The following is a 20291-nucleotide window of genomic DNA, read 5'->3' as shown; positions in this document are numbered from 1 at the left end:
AAGGTTCTGGAACCTTTCTACCTAACAACGAACCAGAACTGTACCCAACAGGCTTTCGGTCACTCGTAATCAAGTCATGATGTTTATAAACCAAACTCGATAACTCAATCATCCAACATTTCTATTGAATCTGATGGTCTATCTCTTGTTGGAAATATGTGTAGCGTGGCTTGAACCACCTATGTTTGAAACCCAACAAGTTCTCCCTCGCTTCAATCGGGTGTACAATTGTAACTTTCCTTTCCAATCTTCTCTCTCATGCTTGATGAGCTTTGTCTGTCTGTCCCTATGTTCCTCGCATGATCTTTCTATGCTATATGAAGCTCTCGGGTTGTATATATATGCACGTCTTTCCGCGCGTCTAACGATTGTAAAATAACGATTGTATCCGGGGTATTAAAAAGAATGTACGGCCGCTTGCCCGACTCCGTCTAAGCCAGGAGGGCGAAAAATGGTACTATACAGAAAATGAATGTGAAACGGGCTTGTGATAATAGCCCTGAGGGTGCCGACGAGTCTTGTGTCTCGCTCGCCTGGCTTGTTTCGGCGGTGGCAGTGCCAGATGAGACAGATTCCTTGCCGAGGCCCATATCTGGTACTGCGGTTGCGGTTGATTTTGAGTTGGTGGTGATACCAGTTTCTTCGCTGTCGTCAGACGTCTGGGTTGGCTTGTTGGAGGTCTTTGTCACTGTCGCGGAGGTGGTTTCTTCTTCAGAGTCGTCAGAATCACCAGAACCACTCGTGATAGCATTGGTAGCAAAACCTGTTGTTATTAGTAAAGAGTTTAATCTCAGTCATTGTTTCAACTCACCAATTCGTCGTTCGTCTGCATCAAAAACAGCGTAGACGTTCTTGATAAAGGTATCACCCAGAAGCCACGCGCCCTTGACGACTTCGAAACCGTACAGGTTGCTGGTACACTTTCCGTCCTTGTCTGGAGGAGAAACCCAATCCTTTGGCGAAATAACATGGTCGACGCCAGAAAACTTGATGGTCATGTTGCCCTTGCTGTCACAGGGGACATGATACGTGGTGCCATCCTTACTCTCAGCTCCGTCGATAAGAGCGTGCACCTTCTTGACATTGGCGGGTGAGCCGAACATGAAAGAAGTTCCAGTGTCGATGAAGCTGCGCAGGCCTCCGACACCTGCTTGCTCGCCGTTGTATCCCATATCGTCCATCTCGATAGCCCAGTCGTTTTCTTTGCCGAGAGATGTGTAGGAAATTTCGCCGGTGTACTTATTGGGGTTCGGTGAGCCAAAGCTGATCTCGCCCTCGTTGGTACCATCAGCCGCACGGTTTAGAGCGACGCAAAACATGTTCTTGTCGACTTCTTTAGACTCAGCCAGGGCGTTGAGGAAGTTTCCGCTAGATCCCTTGTTTATCGCAAGACCAAGAATACCGTCAAAGGCGAAAGAGAGAAACTGGTCCGATGTCGTATGTGTCAGTCCGAACTGGTAGTTGATATCCATACCGGCCACGGTAAGTGTGTCAGTTGCCCAGTTGCCAGAAACCTTTCCTGAGCCGTATGCAATGCTGAAGGGTTTGCCAGTCTCCTTGAGTGTGTCTGAGTCGTCGGCACCGAACGTATTGTGCATCGTACAGGCTTTGCTGGTACAAGAAGTGCCCATAACCCAACTTGAGCCAGCACCTGTGTCGATAAGCATATACATGGGCTTCTTTTCTGATCCAACTCCCACTTCGATAAAGTACGAATAATCAGTGCCGTCTTGGTTTACACCCTGAGTGTGTTTCTTTGTCGATTTCGTTGCCTCCATGACATTGTACTCATTTTCGCGCTTGGCTAGCACACTGGTAGCCGGGACAGTTCCTCCTGTATACTTGGCGATTAATCGTGCTGCTTCGTGGGCTGCTCTCTCTGATAACGGTTGGCTGGACTGTGGTAGACTAGTCAGTATAAATGGTATCAAGCCAATTCGTAAAACAAACCTTGGGAGCTCTCTGCTTAATACCCATGCGAACACCACCACCGTTTCCAACAGTCTTGGACCTTCGCCCCACACTCTCTTGTCCAACATCAACTCGCCAATCCGGGGTATAAGGAAAGAATGCATTGGCCGACGAGGCCAAAGCCAGCTGTGCTAATAGCGCTCCTGGACGCATTTTGAGGTTGTGTTGATATCAGAATGGTGGAATTCTGGTGGCCGCTTGTTGTACTCAGAAGCGGAAGTGGTTGATATAACCGTGAGTTGGCTTGCACTGAGACAAGACAGACCAAGGTCGATTCAGTGCTGATTGGAGCAGCTCGTCACAACTTGTCTCAAACGCGTCTATTCAGTGAAAACAGAAATTGGCGAGGCTGAGAAAGAACAGTGAATAAGTTGAATCGAACAAAGCCTCTGTAGCCAGAATTGGCCGAGGGTATTAAGAATTAGGTTTATGAGCCCAGCATTGGAAGCAAAACGACACAGTAAAGATGTCGAGTTATAACCTGGCGCAAGTTGGAGGACACAAGCAAAGACACACAATGGAAGTGGCTTGGTTACAGTGAGACCAATTCCCGAGTCTCTCTCTCTCTCTTTGGAACAGGGCGTCTTGAGTATTTCTTTCAAGGGCTGGGGTGAATTGGAATTGGAGGTCGGGATAATGATACTCGATGTGGGAGCACGGTCTGGTTTGCGCAAGACAAAGAGCAAGCAACAAAGAAAGAGAATCGCAAAGGAGAGTATGAAACGAAACGAAACCTAGAAAAAGGAAGACGGAGGAGGGAGAGGGATTATTACGAATTAAGGCAAATGCAAGGTACAATACAGTAAAAGAGAGGCAGCAGATGCAGCAGATGCAGAGAGAGAGAAAGAGGGTGGAGGCAGAGGTGGAGGTGGAGGTGGAGGGAGTGACGGGAAGTGGTATGTATGGATGTGAGGTGCAGTAGACGGTATGGGGAGAGTGGGCCTACCTAGGGACCTAGTTCGGGTGTGCTTTCAGTGAGTGCAGCAGTACTTGTGCCCTGTCTGTGCCCCGAGCCTTCCATCGTAAAAGGAGCCTATTAATCAACAGGCCAACCACTAATAGCCAAGTTCCAATCTGTCAAAATAGATAAATCATTTAAACATGGCAAAGATAGAGTAACATTTATGTCACCTCACCTCAAATCTCATCTCTCTCACGACACCAGACCCAGGCTCTAGACCCCAGAGCTAGGCTGGAAGAGGACTCTAATTGGGTGTCAAAATATCTTGGCTTGATGATCATCTGGACCTAGTCCATGTCTACCGATCTTGATACAGCACACTACTTCGTATTCTTGGCCATCTCTTTGAACCGAATCAGTTTCTGTCAAAACTGACTCTTTTTAAACATGAAAACAATAACAAAGAAACGCCCTTCGAGTCGTGTGTAACACACTGCAGTCATCTCTGTATGCACATCTACCTCTGCTCATCACTGGATCTTCATATCTTCTAGTGCCAGGGGTCGTAACCTTCTGAATGGTCAATCAAGTCTTAGCCGCTTGCATGGTCGGAGCGTTCATGTTTCCGGTGGGAACCCTCCAACTGTGGAGATTACCTACATGGAACCTGCCGTGTAGTCAAGGATAAGGGTAAATGATATCGGCTACAGATGATAGCTAATGCTTGTCTTGTCTTTGTCCTCTGTTGCCATGTGCTTCCAAGAGATGCAACCGTCACCAAATACAGACACATCTGACCCCTGAAACTATAAGCGTCCTTGCACATGAACGGATGCGCTTAGGTTCATCTATCTAGGCAGGTCAAGTTGCCCGGGCTAAATCCCCCTACAAGATCTGCATATTGGCGCACATAATATCCGTACTATGCAAAACAACGTGGAGCAAGCGGTAAAAAAGTAACCTAAAAAACAAGCTTCAGCGGTTGATACACGCGTTCAGTGGAAACCAGGCTGCATATTGTGGTTCACTATTGATTCCATCTCTTGCTTTTGATGACATTCAATATGTACATCTAGGTCTAGACAGTATCGAGACAAAAAAAAAGCTTGATGCCCTGGCGTCAAACATGCAGTCAGGCCACCATCGCCGTCGTATATCCCCTAGACTTGCATCTCACGCCCAATGCTATTGGATCCAAGGGTTTTGTTTCCTCAACTGACTCGATAAGTCTAGCGTTTCTTACGCGTCAAAACAACCTCCAACCCCTGACTACTGCTGCAAGCCTCAAAACTCTCAGCTTGCTCCAGTTTTGTTCTGGACGCCATTTTGGTGATTGCATGTCAGCAGATGCTCTTTTGAGAGAATCTTGCGTTATTGTTGTTTCATAGTACGGGTACTGTGCAGTACGGAGCTGATGTCCGAGTCAATATTCTTGACACATGCAGATATCGACCATCACCTCGAATTAGACGAGTTGCATGAATATTCCCACATGTCACACTGCCTCCCTCTGAACCCAAGCTCAGAATACTGATCCTTCAGGTCTCAGATTCGTTCCTTTTGCGAATTTCAATTATGCAAAATCCCATCATATTCCCCATTATAAGTTTTATATATAGGTCTTGTCCAAGCGGTGATGTGACATGACAGACAACCGAGAATATCCCTGGTCTTACAACGCCATAGCTTCCGCAACAAAGCTCTTTGTCTCTAATTATCCGAGTCTCTAACTCGCGTGGCACAGATGTATTCGCTTTGCAATATCTAACAGCCGAGTCCACTATTAGGATTTCAAGCTCTTTCGTCTAAACACCATGCTGGTTTATCGTGCCAAGCCTGCTGCAGGTCATAATTTCACATAGATTATTCTCCAGACAAGATGGATCGTGGTTCACTGTATGCGGCTCAAATGACTTCATACCCAGTCAAGAACTCCAGTCCTGGCCCGCCGATGAAACAACGCTGGTGGTCTGTCAATGCCTGCCAATGCCTAATCTTAACCCCGGCAAGCTGCAGCACTATCTACTCGGGTCGCGTCGATCAGAGTAGAGCCCAATTTCAGTGATATATTGCGCTTTTTCTTATAGGGTATCGTGGTTTCTGATAGGTTGCTAGACCTAGAGCCATCTTTCGACCAGAAATCAAGGGTTGAAATGACGGCAGATCTTCATTTATCTATATAGCTAGATGCTATCGTCGGGGTGAAGCTGGTCTGAGCATCTTCTTCACCACTGAGACGAGATTGTTTTATTTCCAATGCCTATTTCCATGCTTTTAAGCTCATATATCCGAAGAGGCAACCGATCGTGTTGGGCCATAGCCCAGAGGAACAAGACATGCATCACTTTGTTTAGAATCCATCAACAACCTCCAACCACTGTTGCGCTCTTTTAAGTGTGCGTTTCCCAGCCTCGTCTTCAGCAGCACTCTCCAATAACGCCCTCCGAACATTTTCAAATTCCATCATGTCGGTAGTCGTGCCTCCCCAGGCAGCGATATATCGGAGGAAATACCAGACAGACTCATTGCGCCACTTGAACGAGCTCGCAAGCTTCAATGTTTCGCGAAAGACGATCCATGTTTCGGAAGGATGCTTGTGGAGCAAGAATATCAAGAACTGCCAGCCTGATATGTCGTTGTGGTGCGAGAAACACCACTTTTGCGTTGAGTTAATTATTCGAGACAGAGCATATTTGGCCTTTGATGATGGTAAGACGAATGCGCTGGTCAGGTATCTTGCGTGACACCAAGCGTAGTAGTTTCGGGGATGTCGTTCGCCAGATACCATGATGATTCTCGAGATGTCATCCTCCACCGGAACGTCTTTGTTGTGAAGACGATATTGTTCCATAAGCCAGCGACGATGGTTCCATAATGTCGGTGATTTGGTATGCCGATGGAGACGACTGGTTAGTAGACTGTCCAGCAAGTGTTTCTCGGAACGCAATATTTCTTCGACGCTCTTGTCTTTTAACTTGTTTGTGATAAGCCTCTTTCTGGTGTTGGCAGCCGTCAAGTGCTCCGGGTCCATCAACAGCATAACCGCTGTTGATCTCAAAACCTGGTCTATCGAGACATTCTGATACTCGACTAGGAACTTCTTGTGAAGTTTCTGTGCAACTATAAAAGCTTGAACTATGCGCAACTTCAGAATGGCAACAGCATTCTCATCTCGGAGTACTGTTGAGTCTGGATCTAGCACATGGCTTTTGCCAAGTAACTCGATCTCGAGAAGTTGATCTGATGATTCTGTGAGAACATCCGATATATCTAGAAACACTTGATGGTGGTCACCATGCTTGAGAGCTTCTTTTACACTCTTATCAAGTGCTCGTGACATTAGGAGATCTGGGCAAGGCGATAAAAGTGAAGTGATGTATAGGGTAAGCGCAATGGAACAGATGTGGCTCTGGCCTTAGAGAAGTTGGATGCTGAAACTATAGTGAGAAAAATTAATAAGTCAGTTTATCTCTTCTAAGTGTGAGTCTCTGACTGCTTATTTTTGAACCCTAAAGCCTAACGCTTCGGTGGTGTGGAGGGGTTGTATGGAGCTCCATACAGTCGGGGCTACCTAATGACATGGCTTGACCACGTTTGAAGAACCACCCAAGCCAACATCACCACCACCTGACTTTCATCTTCGCCTGCACGCACAAGCCGGCGCTGCACCAAAAACCCACAGAGTGTGCATAGTCCCCCCGTCCTCGCGCTCCTCGATCTTCGACCTGCAACGATGGCCTCTCTTATGCTCAGCGTCTTCGTTGTCGAAGTTATCGTCAACCTAGTCAACACCATTGGAGCCACCGCGATCAACAACCTGGTGCGTCCCTTCTCGCGCTGCGCTACCGAGCTACATTTGCTAACTTACGAAAGCTCTGGACATTGATCAACTTCCTTCCCATCTCGACGTCAAAGGCTGCCGGCGAACAGCGCAAGCTTCAGGCCGATTACCTCAAGGTCCGACGAGACCTAAATGCCACGAGCTCTCAGGATGAATTTGCCAGGTGGGCAAAGCTGCGCCGCCAGCACGATAAGCTTCTCGAACAGCTAGAGAAGACCAGTACGTTCTGCCTGCACTGGAGAATTACAGGGGAATTAAGGCGATAGCTAACACATGTCCTCTACAGAGAAAACCACCGAGGCTTCACGATCCAACTTTGACAGAGTCCTCACCGTCGTCCGCATCGTCGTTACTCGTGCGCCGCAATACTTCCTGCCCTTCTGGTACGCCACTGAGCCCATGTTCTGGCTGCCTCACGGTTGGTTCCCTTACTGGGCGGAATGGATCCTGTCTTTCCCTCGTGCCCCCATCGGAAGTGTCAGCATCGCCTCGTGGCAGCTTGCTTGTACAGGAGTCATTGCCCTTCTCAGCGACTTGATCATGGGTACTGTTGGACTGCTCTTCAGCGCGAAGGAGACCAAGGAGGCACCTATCGCTTCTGAGAAGGTCGCCGCAGAGGAGAAGAAGAAGTCATGAGGGGCATCAGTTGACCAGCAAACTTGGCTGATGAGAGCGCAAGAGACGGGTCTACTTCTGTTATCCCTAGGGGATAGAAACACTCATAGATGGCTATTTCGCACATAATAAAAATATGCAAAACATTTTAACAAGTAATTATAAAAATAAAAAAACCTGACTACGATTGGGGATGTATCTCTTCGAAATTTGACGCAAAGTTCTTCATTGCCGAAGCTGAGACTTTGTAACACGACAGAGAATAACCCTTGGCAGGGTATTTGGGGCTTGATCTAGGCATCTTTTTGACTCTGGCGACCATGGAGAGATCGCGAAAGCTTCGAAAGTGCCAAAAGAAAACAGTACACGCGAAGTGTTCTGCTCCAGTGTCACGGGGAAGGAGAATGAAGGGATACTGCGAATGACAGCCCGAGAGGCATTAGTATTGCGCTATTGACTGGAAGCTATGGTTGGGGATGCAAAGATTGTGACAGAAGAGAGGGAATGTTGTGATTGTGATTTGAAGAAGGAAAGAAAAGTCAACGAGAGGAAGAAAAATTGGCGGTTTTACGTTGGAAAAAGAATGTCGGCCCCACCAAATCCAAAGCCCCCACATCTAGCCGAGGACAGGCTAGACAGGACACTCGACAGTTCTTGGCGCCACCTTTCCATTGCCATTCATTGCCTTATCGATATTCGGTTCCTGGGCTGACGTCGTGTCTTTCAGCCTCGTCTCGACTTGTAACAACCGTGTTCAACCAGAACTTCACTACCAGCAAAAACTAACTTGGTCATATTTACTTGAATACTGGCCATCATGGCGATTCCTTGGGACTCGTAAGTTTGATTTCATTATTTGACTTGTACTTTTTCTGTTCATGCTTCTCCATCTCATTGGCAGTCACTTATACTTCTGTACAACTTCTAACCTTAACATATAGACTTCGTTCCCTCGTCATCTTCTTCGGCCCCATACTCTTACCAAAGGCTATATCGTACTACCGATCCGTCAAGAATAATCCCCACGGCCGTCACGTACCCATAATACCCGTCCCGCCTCGAGTCGCAGTTGCGCTCGCGCTCCTCGCTTTCCTTGTCATCAGCTACATCGTCCAGACGCTCCCGCCCTTTTCGCCCGAGAACCTTTTCCTCGGAACACAGAGCCGTCTGCAGATACCCGTCGATGTACTCTTCAACCGAGTCGCTGCCGGAAGACCGGACAATGTACTTACGAAGCAAGATGAGGCGCTGAGGGGCCGCTTTGTCAACTTGGAGAGCCGACTGCTCTACTTGCAGTTTGGTCCCGATGTGCTGGCCAACTGCCCGTTCTGTACCTCGGAGGAACCAAAGACATTCTTCAACTATGCCCTCCCGCAGCTTCTGTGGCCTCACATCGCCAACCTCTTCGCTGTTGCTTTCGTTACTAGTCCTACTTTCACAGGCAGAGCTGGTGCCCAGTGGCGACCAAAGGCCACGATGGCCGCTGCTGTGATTGCAGCCCTCGATGTCTACTTTGTCAACTCGTACAACTACCAGGCCAACGCCCGTGCTCTTCGTCTATCAGAGGTCGACTTCTTCTACTGGACTGCCCGTGTTGCACGCCTGGTGACCCTCGCTACCTTTGACGCAGCCCTGGGATGGCTTCTGTACCTATCCGCCACGAACCGCGCATTCGTCGAGCCTCCTTCGCCCGTGGAGCGCATCGAAGTGACCGCTCGTGCCTTGATGGTAGTCAAAAGCAAGCTTAGCGCACTCGGTATTGTTAAGAATACAGCACTTCGCGATGAAGATCTCCGATCACGCAGCCATGCTTACTGGAGCCACGAGGTCCGTCTCATGGGCGAGGTTATGGAGGAACGGGAGGTTGTAGAGGGAGTCAATGATGCGTTGAGTAACCGCATTGACGTTGGAAGCATTACAAAAGACGCCGAAGGTTATGCACAGAATGTATTGCAGAACTTGCATACAGAAACAGAGAATGATGGCTAAACTCCTTATCAGCTTGCTGCGTATTATCCCAACCCTTCTTCTTTCAAAGAGCTATTCATACATAGAGGTCTAGAACCATCAAAACTTGGCATTGATTACCTTGAAAACCGTATCTCGTTCTTTCTCCTGTAATAATGTCCAGTGAAATATCCCCCCTTACGAACCCCCTGAAACATGCACCATGTTCATTCCTCACATCTGTTTATTGCAATGTCCATCAATACTCAGCATTCATCATTAACTCCTGGACTCTGGTTTTGTCGATTCTGGTCTCACTGGCCCCGTAGCCGCACTGCTTGAGCTGCCTTTTCTGCTTGGTGTCTCTGCAGTGCCCTCTTGAGCGCTGCGTTCCAAGAAGTTTGCCCAGAGTTCTGACAGGGACTCCTTTTCTTTCGCAGACGATGTATCCGCAAAAATATCGGTGTTGAGAGAAGGCGAGCTCGGTGTGCGATTAAAGGGTGAAATGGGTAGACGCAAATTGTTAGAGGTGCCTGGACGAGCAAGACCAGCTTGCTCGCGCTGCTCGTCGGTCCAATTCAAATATCCAGCCATGACCTGAAGGACCTGGAAACGCTTGGCGTCACCACGGTCGAGGGTAAGGAAGTGGAGGAGGTGGTTAGTGACAATTTGTCTAGTAGTGATCAGTATAAGTCGTTTTAAATGGGGAACAGGGGAACAAACCTGTCTACATTGTCCTCTGGCTTGGTCTTCTTGAGATATCGCAATGCCTTGGTCAAGTGATCGTTCAACACAATGGCCTCGTGCCTCAACTTTCCAATAAGAAGGTTCTTCTCCTTGACTTCCTTCTCATAAGGTGCAGTTCGCTCGAGCTCTTGTGTCAGAGTCTGTTTTGCTGTCTCGGCCTCAGTGGCACGGGCATTGGCTTCTTGCACCTGCTTCTTGAGACCTTGAATCTGTGCCTCGGTGGTCTCGACCATATCACGGAGCTCCTTTTTGCGGGCATCTTGGATCTCGCGGAGGGCGTTTTGTAGGTTCTCGATAAGAGTCGCCTGGCTATCTCTGTCTGTCGTGGCGCTCTCGTAGTTCTGTCGTAGGAGGGTAACCTGTTCCTCTAGCTCCGAGACCTTATCGACCAGGCCCTCCTTAACGGAGCGCTCCTCCATGGCAATAACTTCCCATTCACCCATGGCGTTTGCGGTTGTTTCCATCTCTGACTTGAGGTGTTGGACATGTCGGAGTAACTCTTCCTTCTCTTTGCTCCAATTCTGTGCCGATAGATTGTTTCTACTTCGGAGGGTGTTGAGTTCTCTGGTCGCATCCTGTAGCTCCTCCTTTAGTTTGGCGACATCATCACCGGATGATACTGCATTATTCCTAAGCTCGTCGTTCTCTGCCTCAAGCTCTTCTATACGCTCTTTGCTTTCTTCGAGTTCTGCCTTATCGCGCTTGAATCTGTCGCTTAGTGTCTGCTTGATCTTTTCGACACGACCGAGAAGGGTCTGGTATTCCTCCTCGGCGTTCTCCTTGGCGGCATTGCTCTCTTCCAGGTCGCTCTTGAGCTGTGTAACTTCGCTGCTGTGTGTCTCTTGGATGCTCTCGAGCTGCTTCCGTAGCTGTTCGACCTCGGCCCGCAAGGCCTCTCGTTCCTGGCTCATGGCTTCTAGCTTGGCAGATGTGTCTGAATCGTCGGTCTTTGCTTTTTCGCCATCCGCTGGAGGGGGTGTGAGCCCGTTGCTCTTGTTCTGGAGCTCTACGGCATGCCCGTTGCTTTGAACAGTGGGTTTTTCGTTTACGTCTTCGACTCCTGCATCGACTGGCGTCTCCTATATTATTGATACATGTCAGCGCGCGCGCAATTGCATGATATGGGAAGCGTCATGGCTACGTACGGGCTGAGTGGGTGTCTCGGGCTCGTCTTCGAGAGCGTCTTTGTCCGAACCCTGTTGAGGCTCAGAAATATCAGGCTGCTCCTCAGAAGCCTTGTTCTTGTTGGCGTTCTTCTTCTTGTTGTTCTTCTTCTTTTTGGACGACCCTGCACGAGCGGGAAGCGAGGCCCTATGGTTAGGACACGTTCTCGACTCTCGATTTCCACCTCAATTGCAGGGGTAGGGATTGCACGCACCTGAATTCGTCACTTGGGTCGGATTTGTTGTAACGGCGGACGACATGGTGAGCTTTGAATGCACCAGTCACGATTATTCAGAGGTTCAATGTCGTGCAGATAGTGTTAGCGCCGGGGTTGCTTTTACGCGATAATGGATGCAGAATCTAAAATAGGTAGGTCAGGTCAGGTCAGGTCGATTGACAGTACAGAGTGGCCTCCCTGGTGTTGGTGTCAGGTAAGGTAGGTCAACGAGAGGGATGGAATTCCACCACGTCAGCTGGGGTTATGGTGGGATTAGTGGACGTCAGTGCCTGAAGCTCCCTGGAGCTGGCAACGTTTCAACGGCTGCAGCGTCATTCCATCAAGTCGGGTCCGAAGTACCGGCCGGCTACTACTGTAACATTATATCAGTTATAATATCAGCTTCTTTATTTATATCTGAAACCTGGAAGACCAAAAGAGACTGATTGGATATTGTTATATGCTGGGCTTTGACTCACGTATCAGACTCACTGCTATCGAAACGGTGCAAGCAAGATGCAATTTGCTCAATTATCCACGAGTCTTACTACATGCAACTACTAATCTTACTCTCATACGCTCCAGATCTATGTGTTTACTTTCCAAGACACGGCTCAGCCAAAATGTTATTTGGCAAACATAGCATATCTCTTCAGATTTTGTGTATTCCATGCACCGAGCTTGGTTTTTGGACCAACAACGAACGACTCATTGTTTGTAAATGAACTCATATTGGAAGATTCGTGAAGGGCCTGTATGAGAGATTATTGATATCTACAGCGCTTCATACTGAACAAACTAATAAGACTGACCTAATCTCTAATAGCGTTAAGTTGTGGCACAGTAAGATGCATTTGAGACTAGCAGAATGGTGCACTCAAAGCGATAACAAGTAACACCACCAGGATATATCAATTCACCGACATTCCAGGGGTTTCTTCCTCTACCTCTTATAATGACATGAATAATTTCATAATATATTTCTTACCATAAATCAACAATCAGAAGGCAGTAGTTCAACGACGGCGTGAATAAAGACGTATTGCTCAAGCTGTAGGTTAGCTTCAAGCGAATATGGCTGAGTCATCTTCAAGGTGGATCCTCATTCTTTTTTTTCCTTATTGCGCGCGCTCTTCGCAACTTTTTTTTCTTCTTCACATATTTTACCCTTCGCTATCACTGTTTTTGAAATGGACCATTGTATTCCCGTGGCCTTTTCGCGAACGACTGCGAAGTAGACTATAGAACGCCTTTCATAATCCCGTTGCTTGCTCTTTTATTTTCTATGAGTGCTATGGGTTCGCTTATGTGCGTACATATCTTCGTAATAAATATTGCATGTTTGCAGCAGCAGGTGTCTCGATATATAAGTTTCTGGCACTGATAATGCCTGCAGCTTGTGACCTTGATGAACCTTTGATATTGTTCTCCTGCCTCTTACCGCCGTACTTGTGTTATTCCTAGCGGATGGATATACCACTTATCTACTCCGTACAAAGGAAAGATATGGTGTTTGCTAGCAACTGTTAATTGTCACATTTTCCCTTGCGAAGATGAATGGCTGTTGCAACCGCTGGAAATATGCGTACACATTATCGTGACCCTTTCCCTCGTCAACAGAGTGCTCGTACATTCTTGAGTGGTAACAAAGTGATGTCCAATTGCATTCATTTCATTATGGATTCCTTTTTGAACTATATCTATGCCGCTTTAACTCCGAAAACCCATTGAATTGAACAGTTCTGTACCCGATCAAGCCTTGGTCTTGCGACCCTTGCCTCCTTTTGTTGCCTTGCCCTTTGCAGCCTTTGCTTTGGGGGCTGCCTTGGGCTTGGTCACGACCTCGGTCTCTTCAACAACTGTCTCAACAATATCAACGGGCTCCTCGGCCTTGGTCTCCTCTTCCTTCTCAGCGGGTGCAGTCTCCTCGATGGCCTTGGTCTCGGTCTCGGTCTCGCCGTTCTCGATAGCTGCAACAGGGGCAGGGACGTCCTTCATCTCGGGAGCGTCAAACTCGTAGCCAATCTCCTTGAGCTTAGCAGCCCTCTTTGAGCGCTTGGTGTTCTCCTTCTCGACCTTGTTGGCCCAGGCAGACTCGGACAAAGGCTTCGCGAGCTTGTGACCGGCCATCTTGTTCCAGGGGACCTTCTTGAATCGTCGGTTGGCGCTCTTGAACATATCATCGTGAACTTGCTCCTTGGGAATGACTCGGCACTTAAGAATGTGGCCGAACAAGAGGTAGTTGTCCATTGTCTTGGCGACAATCTCGGCGGTAGAGGCCTCGGCAAACTTGACAAAGGCGTAGTGCTTGCTGGCACCGGTCTTCTTGTTTCGCGAGAGTCGCAGCGCAACGATGGGACCGAATTGCTCAAAGTACTGTCTCATCTCGTGCTCGTAGAAACCGTGAGGGATGCGACCGATGTAGATGACGCCGGCGTCCTCGTTGGAGGCCTTGGCAGCCTTCTGAACGTCCTTGGAGACCTTGGGGATTTTGCCAACGTCCTGACCGGACTTGAAGCTGGAGTCGCCCTCGGTCATATCCTCGTCGCCGGAATCGAGCTCCTTCACGATAGCCTGGACCTCCTTGCCCTCCTCAGCCTCTGACTCGGACTCATCGGCGATTTCGAGTGTGGTGGACTCCTCCTCGACGACCTTGACTTCCTCGACGGGCTTGCTCTTCTTGGACTTTTGCGCCGGCTTCTCGGCGACCTTTGTTGTGACGGCAGTCTTCTTGACAGACTTCTGCTTCTTCAGCGACACAGGCGACGCATCGGCGGGGGCTGAGAAAGGGTAATTAGCGATATATAAAATAAATTGCGAGTGTTGTATGCTCACCCTTTCGCTTAGGCTGGGCAGCTTTGGCAGCGCCATTGGGCTTCTGAATGTCAGAAGCAGCTTTGGAAAGTTAGCGCATGAGTATTTTGTGATTTTGGAAGTACCTACACTTTCTCTTTCTCAATTCTGGTGCCATTGTGTCTGATATGGTTGTCTTGATGCTAGGTACGCAAAAGCTAGACAACCGCAGAAAAAGATGCATGGGCCATGAGAAAAAAATGGAATTCTGCCACGTCTAATTTGGGCGGTGAAGGACTTTGTCCACTATCAGTTTATCTTAGTGGGGGTTGGGGTCCTTTCAGTGGCATGGTCCACTGAAATGTGATCGGAGCTTCTGAAGCTTATAACCAACGACCTGGCGATAGTTTAATGAGTGAACCAGCTCCAGGCATCTACACTTCATTTCTTTCTTGACAGAGATCGAGAATCGCACGCCACACGCGATATCGCTATATGCGGACGAGGAATTAATATTTATCAATTCACTCTTATTTGACGTCTAATTTCTCCCAAGTTCGAATCACACCGAATACACTAGGAGTTTACCTGCAACCTCCTGAGCTTTACCAAGGTCAACGTCTAACCATATAATGTCGAAAAAGCAAGAGAATTTAACACACGAAGAGGTGTGGGATGACTCTGCCCTCATTAACTCATGGAATGAAGCATTGCAGGAGTACAAGGTGAGTAACCAAAGGACATATCGTGAACAGCCGCTGAGACGTTTGGCAGAAATATCACAGCATACACGCAAAAGGCGGAAGTGTACGAGACCTCGAGCTTCAGAATCAGTAAGAAAAAATGGATTGAACGTCAATGATAATCCACTGACGCATGAATCAGGGCCGAGATAGAGGCAGAGCCCGAGTCTGAAGAACCTCGAGTAACAGAAATAGAGGAGAATGTTTTGGCTTCAGAAAAGGTGGAGGAAAATAAGGTACGAACCCTTGTACTAATTACTTGCTTCACCCGAGCCTCGTCCAGTCTTTGGATCTCCTATCTTCCGTGTAACTAACCATCTCTGAAGATCTCTCCGTCACGGAACGAAGCCAAGGAACCTACACCGTCGCAATCTCAAGGTGTCCCTGCTTTTCCGATACAGACTGTTCTGGGTTCTGGCAAGTCCCCTGCTGCCTTTGTCCACTGTATAACCTGACTAACCAATCGCAATAGTACAAGACGAAAGTCTCAAGAAACTCCTCATGTCTTGGTATTATGCTGGCTACTACACAGGGTTGTATGAAGGGGAACAACAAGCTCGACAGAAGCACGCGTCTTAAGCGAAGAAACAACAGTATAAGCATATTACCCTTGAAACACGGAAGGGCGGTAGCCATCAACCAACGTGGCTGTGAGCGCCACGAGTTTGGACATGGGTTCTCGGTCGACCAGTTGCCGTTGATGCGACGACCCAAGATTGAGATTGCCGTTTACTCGGGAGTACGTGCATGAATGCGTTTAGATGAGAGATCTAGAGGGCCATGGGAATTTTGCAGAACGAGTCACGGGTCGTGATGTTTAGATGATTATGTGAGTATATATCAGACTGAGATATAGCATGCATGGGTCAAGATTTGAGAGTGAGCAGCAACGCTAAGTACGGTGCAGGTCCCCATAAAGAGATGATATCAACCTTATGCTATGGTTATGGCAATTTGGAAGCTTAAACGGCTTGATATTGGTGTGTTCGGAGATATTACTGTGAAGTCTTCCCCCGTGACGAAAACCCATGCAGCTTGAAGCATCGACCAGTGGGGATAATGATGTGCGTTTCTCAACCACTGTATCACGCCAATTAATAGACAGGCGGTTAACGAGGCCAAACTTTGAGAAACATAGCCTCGCAAGGAACGAACTCATCCGAAGGAACCGTGGAACTAAATGTTGGTCAAAAAGGCCAGACGAAGTCGATGAAACCTCAACGATGAAGATCAATTAGTGAAACGAATGTTATACTGTTCAAACGGAGACTATAATATTTACTATCTTGGCTTCAGCCCAGTACCTCGTCAATAGCAGCAAGCTTCCAGTTCTGGTATAGCAATAAGCTCAAGCGGTCGTAGTCTAGAACGGAGAGGAGTACTCCCGTCCTTGGCTCGTCGGACCTGTCTGCATGTGTAAGAGCTTGGGTCTCATCACTAAAAAACTTGCCCCCTGCTGATGGCTTGCAATACGACCCTATACAAGGCTCAATTAAGCAAATTTGCCCTATACTGGGCGCTGAATAAGAAAACAACCCAATCATTATCTGTCGCATATAATTCCCTTGGCGTTGCTGAGGAGCAAAATGGGGTAAAACTCCAAAACACCAAACGTGATCCGAGACGGATCTGTCACAGAAACGACCCCCCCGCACCAGCAGTCGTTTCACGGGAAACCACAACGCTACAGGCCAAGACACGCTGATCGGATCTCGAGAAACCGAAGCGAGAGTCGGCTTCGTCAGTGGCCGTGTTTCGAACATGCGTTTGGAGGCCTTGTCTTTCCAAGGGGTTGCAGCGGCCATTGATTGATGTACTATAATAAGAGCACGCGAGTTCCACGACTGTCAATTCCTGTCTCATTCCCATATCTCATTCTCATTCCACATTTTCTCAATTGTTTCTTCGTGCTTCATTCATTTTGCACCTAGATTTTCCTTTCATTGAAGGCAGGCCCTCATTCTTCATTTGAGTCCCTCTTAATCAACTAAACCGATTCATATCTCTGGCAGATCATCTCTACCTTTTTACCCATTCTTACTTTTTAATACCCACAACGATATCATGAAGACTTCAACTCTCGCCATGGCCGCTTTTGCGCCAATGGCTTTTGCCGGCCGATTCATGGCACGACGAGACCACCCTGAACCCGCCATGGCTATGCCTGCCATGGAGGCTCCCGCTGCAGCTCCTCCTGCTGAGCACCCCGCTGCTGCTCCCGCTCCTCCTGCTGAGCACCCCGCCGCTGCTCCCGCTCCTCCTGCAGAGCATGTTGCTGCTCCTCCCGTGCATCCTGCACCAGTTGTCGAGGCTCCCGCACAGGTTGTCCACCCCGGTGTCACCAAGGAACACAAGACCGAGATCATCATCATCTGGCAAAACCCTGGAGCTGGTGCCGAGACCACAACCATCGCCGAGAAGGTCACAGTTACCGAGACCGTGACAAAGGGCGGAGAGGTCGCTACTCAGCCTGCCGCCGCTGCCTCGCACACTGTCACCGTTGGAGGCCCTGGTGGTCTTGTCTACTCGCCCGAGGAGCTCCACGATATCCCTATTGGTGACACCGTTGTCTTTGAGTTCCTGTCACAGAACCACACTGTCTCGCAGTCCGGCTTTGAGACCCCTTGTGATCTCATGACCGGTGGCATGGACTCTGGCTTCATGGCCAACCCCAACAACACTGTCTCTCCTCCTCCTCAAGTTGCCATGCAAGTCATGGTTGACACTCCTCTTTGGTTCTACTGCAAGCAGGGCAACCACTGTGGTCAGGGCATGGTTTTCTCCATCAACCCCAGCGCCGAGAAGACACAAGCCAAGTTCAAGGAGTTGGCCATTCAGCAGAAGGGTGACGGCAAGCTTGCTCCTATCCAAGGTGGTGAGCCCGCTCCTCCCGCCGCGTCCAAGCCTGCTGAGGCTGCTCCTCCCGCTGCTCCTCCCGCTGAGGCTGCTCCTCCTGAGGCTACAGGAGTTGTCCCCGGCAAGGGCACCATGGCTCCCGATGGCAGCTGTGTCTGCCACGTCTCTTGTGCAGCTGGCGCTTTCCCTGCCGCTGCCCAAGGCATCAACTCATTCGGTGGCATGGCCGGTAAGTTTACACCATTCAGTCCCAACTCATAACAACAAAGACTAACAATATCTCAGGAGCTCTGCCTTACAACATGGGTGGTGTGAGCTAAGTAACGACATGAAAAGACGAGGAGTGTTAATACCACGGAAGATTGCTTAGTAGTTTGCGATGATGTTATTACTTGAATGTACCATTTATGTATGGGTTTTAGACGGTCTCGATTATTTCCTTGGGTAGCCTAGATGGCAATGAAATCTTCACGGGTTTGAAGATCGGTTTAGTTAGTTAATGGGACAAAAACCTATGGGACGAAACCTAATTCTTGATAATGATTTTGCAAATGAGTGTCTTGAATCTCGATACCATTGTGACTGTGGGATCTGTTTAGAGGAATACAATACCTTCTTTAGGTATTGAAGGGTTGAGCTATACCTGTCGGGTCATGATCTTACGGCGGGTATATAGAGTAACCAATATCTTGCGAAGTGCTCCTCTTTATGATGTGCAGATTCAACAAACATTGGAGTATGGCATACCGAATTTATAGAGGCTGGCCCTTCGGAGGTAATCGGTAGATGTCTCGCATCGGGCACGACAATCAAATTTCTGCCCGTGTACCATGCCCCACAAGTAGAAGGAAAAAGGAGAAAGACAAAAGAAAGGAGGGCCCTTAGAGCTGCTTGTTTAGCCATCACGAGCAAACATCATCGCAAAGATGTATTGATGAGGCTATAGTTATAGTAATCGTTTCTGAAAGACAACCCATATTATTGCACCGCTTCGCCTGTGCTACCCAAAAATCGTTTCGTTGCGCCGCTGAAAGGAATGTATGGTATCGAACGTTTCCGGTTCCTCGGTGGCCCTTATTCCATCTCTTCAAGCTGTGGTAGTTCGTACATATGATCGATGGTGTTTGTCAAGCCAGAGTGGACAGCGTTCGTACAGTAGGTAAATCGCAGCGTTTACTTCTTGGCAGCCTCGGCGGCCTTGCGAGCCTCAGCTGTAAATAATTGTGTTAGCGATTGTGTCTTGGCTCATGTTTTAAGGCAAAGCTATAAGAGTTGGGGGTGGTTCGGACGCACCAGCAGCCTGCTTCTTTCGCATGATATCGGCGTTGGACTCGTTGGCATGTTGCATTTGGGTACCGGTCATGGTAGTCTTGGTTTTCTACAGGGAAGAAACAGGGTATGTCAGATTTTGTCCTGTCGAGTATCTTCAGAATGGATTGGGGTAAGACTAACCTTCTCTTTGCTGAGGTTCTTCTCACGAGCCTTTTCGCGCTGGTTGCCACGAGCCATAGTGTCGGTTTGAAGCGAGGGTTATGAGTAACAAGACTTATACAATAAGAGGCAGATGGAGAGATTGGACAGCCAAACGTTCGTATTCGAGCAAGAGTTGAAGAAGAGGGAAGAGAGGAAGCTAGTGGCACAAGCGGCCAGACCGTCAGATAAACCTAACTAGATGGGCCTGGTGGCTTGTGCCCTTTCTGCTTTGGTGGGAGTCCTGGAAAGGGAGCCAATCGGAGCACAAGGTTTATGGAAAGCTGAATGGCCTCGATCTAGGCTCATCGGTCGTACATAGGGTAGGATGATACTTTGGTTTCGCATGATGGTTGCACATAACCTTTTGTACTTTGTTTTAGTACGTGATACTATCCAGTTCTCGTTGGTAAGTATTCCAACACCAACCAACAAGATATGAAAAAATACCAGGGTAAGGCCATCCCAATCCAAAGGGTCGGTACCTCATCCCCATAGGCTAGTTCTTAGTATGTGGGTCTTGCTCATTATGAGACTAAAATGCATCACTTGGGTTCAACTCTCGAGAGATATTCACAAGGTAGTCAGTTCACAGGATTAAGCTAACATTCGAAGGCCAGGATTGGTCAAAGTTACTTGTTCATGAAGCTCTGATTGGACGCCTAGAAATATACTCAATCGGCGACAGGGATTAGACGATGTGTAAGTTGGAGTAGATTTCAACAACACATAGGAAACCACAATTATGAGAGAGCCAAGTTAGTTGTAAGACCATATACCCCGTGCCCGAGTTCAAGTAGATAAATAATAACTATTAATTTTTAGTAGAGATCCGTGCCGCCTGTATTTCAACTTACCATGCAAAAATACACTTGAGCAAAAATGTGCTCACTGGATAAAACACCAAAAGTTGCATCACCAAAAAGACATACAACAGCGGGGATTCGCTGGTCGTCACCGACCCAACTACTAATCCGCCCCTTACCAGCTTATCTATGGGAGAGCGGACGGGATCCCGAGTTCTCT

The 20291-nt window shown here is 48.3% G+C and overlaps 9 protein-coding genes across 9 annotated transcripts, besides 4 other annotated features; 4 read left to right on the top strand and 5 right to left on the bottom strand.

Annotated features, from left to right (window-relative positions):
• Positions 1-431: 431 nt before the first annotated feature.
• On the bottom strand, positions 432-2124 carry FPSE_11172 (uncharacterized protein; the record flags this gene model as incomplete). Its single annotated transcript, XM_009264289.1, has 3 exons — positions 432-763; positions 812-1898; positions 1951-2124. 3 exons carry the CDS (start codon positions 2122-2124, stop codon positions 432-434), a joined length of 1593 nt encoding a protein of 530 aa, XP_009262564.1.
• A 655-nt stretch (positions 2125-2779) lies between these two features.
• Positions 2780-2855: a repeat region.
• Positions 2856-5222: 2367 nt separating this feature from the next.
• FPSE_11173 (uncharacterized protein) lies at positions 5223-6212 on the bottom strand (the record flags this gene model as incomplete). The annotated part of the gene is made up of 1 exon (XM_009264290.1): positions 5223-6212. One exon carries the CDS (start codon positions 6210-6212, stop codon positions 5223-5225), a length of 990 nt encoding a protein of 329 aa, XP_009262565.1.
• Positions 6213-6605: 393 nt separating this feature from the next.
• FPSE_11174 (uncharacterized protein) lies at positions 6606-7349 on the top strand (the record flags this gene model as incomplete). The annotated part of the gene is made up of 3 exons (XM_009264291.1): positions 6606-6692; positions 6746-6932; positions 7000-7349. 3 exons carry the CDS (start codon positions 6606-6608, stop codon positions 7347-7349), a joined length of 624 nt encoding a protein of 207 aa, XP_009262566.1.
• A 796-nt stretch (positions 7350-8145) lies between these two features.
• FPSE_11175 (uncharacterized protein) lies at positions 8146-9317 on the top strand (the record flags this gene model as incomplete). Its single annotated transcript, XM_009264292.1, has 2 exons — positions 8146-8165; positions 8270-9317. The coding sequence occupies 2 exons, from the start codon at positions 8146-8148 to the stop codon at positions 9315-9317; spliced, it is 1068 nt and encodes a 355-aa protein (XP_009262567.1).
• Positions 9318-9554: 237 nt separating this feature from the next.
• Positions 9555-11446, bottom strand: FPSE_11176 (uncharacterized protein; the record flags this gene model as incomplete). The annotated part of the gene is made up of 4 exons (XM_009264293.1): positions 9555-9948; positions 9999-11101; positions 11168-11310; positions 11401-11446. 4 exons carry the CDS (start codon positions 11444-11446, stop codon positions 9555-9557), a joined length of 1686 nt encoding a protein of 561 aa, XP_009262568.1.
• Positions 11258-11302: a repeat region.
• Positions 11447-11557: 111 nt separating the features above from the next.
• Positions 11558-11577: a microsatellite.
• Positions 11578-13155: 1578 nt separating this feature from the next.
• Positions 13156-14374, bottom strand: FPSE_11177 (uncharacterized protein; the record flags this gene model as incomplete). The annotated part of the gene is made up of 3 exons (XM_009264294.1): positions 13156-14183; positions 14239-14298; positions 14347-14374. The coding sequence occupies 3 exons, from the start codon at positions 14372-14374 to the stop codon at positions 13156-13158; spliced, it is 1116 nt and encodes a 371-aa protein (XP_009262569.1).
• A 454-nt stretch (positions 14375-14828) lies between these two features.
• Positions 14829-16301, top strand: FPSE_11178 (uncharacterized protein; the record flags this gene model as incomplete). The annotated part of the gene is made up of 5 exons (XM_009264295.1): positions 14829-14921; positions 14971-15029; positions 15082-15175; positions 15412-15678; positions 16236-16301. The coding sequence occupies 5 exons, from the start codon at positions 14829-14831 to the stop codon at positions 16299-16301; spliced, it is 579 nt and encodes a 192-aa protein (XP_009262570.1).
• Positions 16302-17003: 702 nt separating this feature from the next.
• Positions 17004-18115, top strand: FPSE_11179 (uncharacterized protein; the record flags this gene model as incomplete). The annotated part of the gene is made up of 2 exons (XM_009264296.1): positions 17004-18024; positions 18081-18115. 2 exons carry the CDS (start codon positions 17004-17006, stop codon positions 18113-18115), a joined length of 1056 nt encoding a protein of 351 aa, XP_009262571.1.
• Positions 18116-18968: 853 nt separating this feature from the next.
• FPSE_11180 (uncharacterized protein) lies at positions 18969-19304 on the bottom strand (the record flags this gene model as incomplete). The annotated part of the gene is made up of 3 exons (XM_009264297.1): positions 18969-19006; positions 19089-19173; positions 19248-19304. The coding sequence occupies 3 exons, from the start codon at positions 19302-19304 to the stop codon at positions 18969-18971; spliced, it is 180 nt and encodes a 59-aa protein (XP_009262572.1).
• Positions 19305-20186: 882 nt separating this feature from the next.
• Positions 20187-20278: a repeat region.
• The last annotated feature ends 13 nt before the right edge of the window (positions 20279-20291 follow it).

Source organism: Fusarium pseudograminearum, chromosome 2 (assembly GCF_000303195.2).
Source record: "Fusarium pseudograminearum CS3096 chromosome 2, whole genome shotgun sequence".
Classification (NCBI taxonomy): Eukaryota; Fungi; Ascomycota; class Sordariomycetes; order Hypocreales; family Nectriaceae; genus Fusarium; species Fusarium pseudograminearum.
This window is presented reverse-complemented; position numbering and strand designations above follow the sequence as displayed.